This window comes from Puccinia triticina, chromosome 14A (genome assembly GCF_026914185.1).
Source record: "Puccinia triticina chromosome 14A, complete sequence".
Lineage (NCBI taxonomy): Eukaryota > Fungi > Basidiomycota > Pucciniomycetes > Pucciniales > Pucciniaceae > Puccinia > Puccinia triticina.
The window spans coordinates 1,796,032-1,802,031 of record NC_070571.1 but is presented as its reverse complement, the minus strand read 5'-3'; the positions used below and the strand labels follow the sequence as shown (position 1 = coordinate 1,802,031).

The 6,000-nt window shown below is 47.6% G+C and overlaps 1 protein-coding gene across 1 annotated transcript; it reads right to left on the bottom strand.

The window, feature by feature from the left end:
* Window positions 1-697: 697 nt before the first annotated feature.
* Window positions 698-2,451, bottom strand: PtA15_14A144 (uncharacterized protein; the record flags this gene model as incomplete). The annotated part of the gene is made up of 2 exons (XM_053162830.1): window positions 698-764; window positions 1,580-2,451. 2 exons carry the CDS (start codon window positions 2,449-2,451, stop codon window positions 698-700), a joined length of 939 nt encoding a protein of 312 aa, XP_053026817.1.
* Window positions 2,452-6,000: the final 3,549 nt, after the last annotated feature.

Genomic DNA, 6,000 nt, shown 5'->3' with positions numbered 1-6,000 from the left:
CATCAAAAGGATTGATTCCTCCGGATGGCCGGAGTGTCTCAACCCGGCAACCTGTCACCGCAAGGCATCCCCATGTGTGGATAGTTTTTTTGGGGGAGCTGGTGGCGTGCACGGAGGGGGGCCCAACGTCAAGTGACGTTGAGTCAACGGAAATTCCTGTGCACAACAAGTTTCCCTCCGTGGGCAAAGTAAATCCGTAAAATATATATATATATATATATAATTAGTCGCCATGACTCCCAAAAAATAATCCGTTTTAGGAAAATGACTCCCAAAAAAGGGGCTAGGGACAATGTCCGGACCTGGTCGTGATTTGGTCCCGGCAACGTATGGGAGTCGAAAAACAGGAGTTGTTTTTCCAACCCTCTGCCAAAGAAGAGAATCGGAAAAAGTTTCCGTTCAGAATCATCCGGCTCAGGAATTGTAACCCGTCGGGGGATGTGGATTGTGTGACCTGAGGATAAACCAAGGACCTGGTTAAAAGGCAAGAAATGGAGTGAATGTTGGAAAAAAGACGCACAGTGGATGACTTCCTGCCGTGATCTAGGATACTCCCAGATGTGATGTAGAGCCCAAAAAGCCAGATTTCCCGGAAAAAAATCCAGACTTTTTGGGTCTATATCCACAGCTGTGGGGGTCTCAGATGTGACAGGAAGTCATCCAGTAGTTCCTATGCACTCTTGGGGATCGGGGGATTCTAGGCAAATGCGCTACCCCAACGCACATATGTTTTGGGATACCACGGAAGCGGCAGCCGGGGCAGCCTAGGACACACGATAGGAGAGCTATTTCCGCCAATATGTTTGAACATGTAAGAAGATCTGCCGGGCGGGACAGGAATGCCCGTTCAGTCCAACAGGATCGATCAAACAAAAATTGCGCACGGAATAACCTAGCGCACACTGCAACCAAATGGGAGACGGGCTGGTTCCCCCGCTTGGAGCCACCCGCGGCTATCGGAGCCAAGCAGAACTGTAATATTTTACTATTTGAAGGAAACAAACTAGTTGTAGAGAAATTTTGAGGAATTTGTCTGCTAGCTGCATTTTGTTTTTTGTCTGCCTTGGTAAGAGATAATCGTCTTGATCGCCCGGTCTTGATGGGCTGCTAAGATATATTAGTCTTGATAGTGGTATGACCGTGCTACTGATTCAGCCGGCCGAAGGAGATGCTAATGGCTGTCGACGGTTGGGTTTATTTGCTTAATTATGGAAGTGTCGTCGATCACGTGGTCGGAGACAATGAGCACAATTGCATTCAGGGTAAAAATACGGATCAAGAACATTCATGATGTTGAAGTGTCAATCTAGCACTGCTTAACACATTGTTGCTTACACATCCAATCACCATTGGGGCAACACCACACATCATCATAAGCATACATCTACTGTATTCAACTGCAACATAGCAATGTGTACTTAGCTCAATGGTTAGAGCATCACTCATGAATGCTGAGTATGTGAGTTCAACTCTCACAGTACACGAGGTTGTGGGTTCAACACCCACTTCACTCGGACCTTTCTTTTCACTTGTTCAATACATGAGCATCCAGATGGCGGAAGTGAAGGTAGTATCCCACGTGTTGAACCAAGTCTTGTAGTAGTCTTGATTGGAGGAACCAGCAGTGTCTTCTGGGAGCTGAGCAATAAAATATTCTACAATCGGCAAAGAGCTTTTAAAGGATCTTGTGAGCTCGTCGACTAGTTGCGTTGACTCCCGAGTGGTAACGCCTTCCTCAGCGTAACAAGAGTTCGCCAAGAGGTCTAGCATTTCCTCAAACACCCTGTGAAAGGTTACAGGTATTTCGCCAAGAGATGCCAGTTGAGCGGATGACAGATGAGAAAACTTCTGGAGTCGCTTGCTGTTCAGTGGTTGTTCCGATAGTTTATTGAAAAACATCCTCGATAGTCTGATGACTGGTGAGAGTGCTCTAGCCACTTTGCTCTCCGGGGCGGTTGAGGCGTGGTACTTGCAGATAGTCGGTATCTGTTCTGCCCTATAAATGATACCCAAAAAGTCCAGCTCTGTATCGTCGATCCTGGGTACCATGGCAGGCCAACGAGCTCGAATATGATCGAAGTCTGATCCATTGATAATTCGGATGGTGGAATGGATTTCTTCATGGAGATAAACTTTACATTCGATCACATTTGATCTAGCCAGAGCAACGTCAATTGGTTCGTCGGGTGTGTTGGTGGTCAGCTCGAGTTGTTTGATGAGATTAGAGGACCGTTCCAAAAGATCACAGACCATCATTTGCACGTCTAGTGTCAAGAAGGAATCCATCGCATATAGTCTATAGGACTTGATCTCTTCTAACTCCGCATCATCAGTTTGAGATAGCGAGGATGAGTCATCACATATTTCTTCTGTGGTTTCGTAAAACTCATTTAAAGTGCTTGCAAGTTCGGATTGAGTATCTTGAATCAATTTCAGTTGAGAGCCAGGCATTTTCCGCAAGTCAGTAGGGTCGAGTAATTGCGCAAGACGTTTGGTTTGATGATCGAGTGAGGGCAGAATACCCGTGCATAATTGTTTGAGGAGGTCTTTTTTTGAGTTGATTAGTTCGTTGGGCAGAGGAGCTTTGCGAGGGGACGTGTGTAGAGGGCCCTCGCCTAAGGCTGGCACCCGGGTGTTCGGGCGGGGGGTCAGCCTCATCCCGAACCCCAGATCCGAAACCACCCGGGTGGAACGGGATCCACCCGGGTGGTTAAGCTTTTTTTTCGCCCCTGAGCTGAGCAGAGGAGACTGCTGGAGTTGTGGCCGTGCACTTGCAGTCTCAACGATCTATAGCATCCTCAGTCAATATGAAGCGCAAGAAAACCTCTCACCCTGCCCCCGCTGGCCCTGTGAATTCCACCAGTTCCACCTCCAAACGCTCCAATGTTATTGAGATTGAAGTTGACGACGAAGACGAGAATTCAAGCCAACCTCAAAGTCAATCAAAGAAGCGTAGTTGGGTGTGGACCCATTTCAAAGAAACCGAAGATGGAGGCAGCGCAATCTGCCAAGTTGTTGGTAAGAATAACAGGATGTGCGGCGCGACGTTGAAGAAAGATCGAAGTGGAAGCACAAAAAACTTCCACGAACACCTTCAAAATCTCCATCGACTTGTTGATCCGAGGCTCAGTAAAAAGATCGATAAATCACAAACTGACATTGGACGATGGACAAAAACCAATATTCTGGCCCCAAAGGTGAATCTCCAGGATCTTTTGCATTGATTTTTTGTATCAACATGCTGAAGGCCCCGGAAAATTCTCAGTTACAGTTGAACCAAGAATCCCTCAAGACGGTGTTGATTTATTTTATTGCCGACGCTGATCTCCCGTTTTCGGTTGTGGATAGACCTTTGTTCAAAAACCTGATTAGACTGGTGAATGAAGAAGCGGCAACGTTGATGGAACCCATCAACCGAAAGACTATGGCGAATCATTTGACGAGGGTATATCTCCACTCCCAAGAAAAGATGAAGACTCAATATCTCCGGGGCCAAGATTTTGTCTGCTTCACCCAGGATGCATGGACTGCGCCGAATTCAACTGCTTTCATGGGTGTAACAGCCCACTTTATTAATGAAGAGTTCGAGCTGATTGACATGACCATCGGAGTCCCCCATGTACGAGGTATGTCCTCTTGTTTTATATTGCTTACCTCTGCGCGCATCCTGATATGATATTTTCACCTTTTTTTATTCCTTCAGGAAAGCATACTGGAAAAAATTTTGCCGAGCTTTTCCATCATGTGCTTACAGACTATGGCCTCCTCAAGAAACTGCATACGATTACTGCCAATAACGCAACTACCAACGGCAAAATGGCTCAAGAATTGAAAACTCAAATGCCTTCTTTCAACGTTGACACCCACCTATTGGGTTGCATCGCCCATGTAATAAATCTAGGAGCGAAAGCTGGTCTCGCGGTTCTGGGCGGCATCGAAGAAGACCGCAACGGCGAAGAAATATCCATGGGAGACGAAGTTGATGACCAGGATGCCAACGAACCCGATGCATCCCAATCTGTCCAGACTGTCATGTGCATCTCGCATCTGACTTCCAATCCGGACGGCATTGGAATAAATCTCAAAACCATCCTCAAGAGAATTCACGGAATGTGTACTTACGTTAGGTTTTCTCCGCAACGCCGTGAACGATTCCGTAAAGTTGTTGAATTCGCCCAGCCAGAGCTCAAAGAATCAGGCTCCAAGCTTTGTTGCCTGGAGATTGATGTAACCACTCGGTGGAACTCAACCTTCGAAATGTTCAATTGTGCGATTCAACTTCGCCAGTCTTGCATCCATTTCTGTAATGAGAGTTCCGAAACCCGATTGTTCATCTTGTCCATGGCCGAATGGGACCAAGCAGCAAATCTGATGCGCTTGCTAGAACCTCTCAACGAAGCAACTCGCATGCTATGCGGATCGAACTACCCAACGTTGAACACTGCACTCCCTATCTACATAGTGTTGATGAAGCACTTGAAGCCAGTTCAGCATGGTCTATATGACCAAGCCCAGCTGATTCAACCTGCAACCCAAATTGTCAACAAGATCGAAGGCTACCTTCGTTCCGCACTCAACAAACCTATTTACATTTGTGCGATGATCCTTGACCCGACCTTCAAGACGGCCGTCTGGAAAAAGAACGAAGCCTTTATCGAACAGCACTATTGTATTTCTGTTGACGGAATCATCGGAACATTTCACCAGGTTGCAAAGACTTTCAATGAGACACTAGATCCCGCTCAGCCGACAAATTCAAACCCCGCTCCAAAGAAGAATACATCCAACTTCTTCTCGGAACTATATGAACCTGCCACCGAGCTGGACACAATTGAAGCAGAGATCCGTCGTTATCTAGCAGAAGAGCTTGAACCCGAAGGAACTCCAATCTTGAAGTACTGGGCTAGGCGACAATCGAGATTTCCAATCTTATCGAAGATGGCTCGCCGCTACCTGGCCATTCCCGCTACAAGCGCAGCCTCAGAGCGAGTCTTCTCTAAAGGTCGTCGGGTAGTCTCTTGGCAGCGTGCATCGCTCAATCCTGCAAGCGTAGAACAGCTACTATGTCTTAAGGAATGGTATCAGCTAGTTGATAGCCCAATTTAGTTCCTTGTTTTTTTGTTTCTCATCTCAAACACTCATTCAACCCAGTCGATACACTTGCTTGTCCGTTCAAAATCTCTTGTATATACCTACCTTGCTTATAGGTACAGCTTTCTCTCCTCATCGGAGCACTGAGGCCCGCTTTTTTGCTGTAATAAACCTCTAAGCCCGCCCATTTTGTACTGCGAATCCACCCGGGGGTTCGGGTGGGGTGTTGGCCTCATCCCGACCACCCGCACCCGGGTGGTTCCACCCGGGGGTTCCACCCGGGTGGTACTTTCCGGGTGCCAGCCTTACCCTCGCCAGCCGGGTTATCATATAGATTGAGCAGATCTGTAAATTTCCGAATCACCAAGTCTATAGGGTTTCGAGTTGTGGTCAGTTCAGCCAAAAGCTGGGTTCAGATCAATCTCCACGTACCACCTTGAGCCTGATGCTGCTGTAAGAGCATCCGCATCGGTTGCGGATTAAGGGAGGATTAGCGTAACTAATCCTCCTCGGCAACCGCATCGGGTCCGATTTAATCGGACTAAACTCCTCCCGGGAGTACGATTTGGAGTAAGCGGGAGTAAAGTTACTCCTCGCTAATCCTGGGAGTAAGCGCTGCATGCATATTCACATGCATGCAGACACTCCTCCCCGCCCAAAAGTATGCACCAAACACAGCTTACATAAGCTGTAGGTGCATACCACATACTTACACAGCTTTTTATCCCGCACCGATGCGGCTGCCGGCCGGGATTAGCGCTAATCCGGGAGTAAGCAGATCTGTTACTCCTCGAGTTACACCCGCACCGATGCGGATGCTCTAACGTTCCCAGTGGATGATGGTCGCTGGAGTCCATGGTCGTCCTATTATTTCGTGGCGGCTGGTGGAAAACGCGGGTCAACGATAGA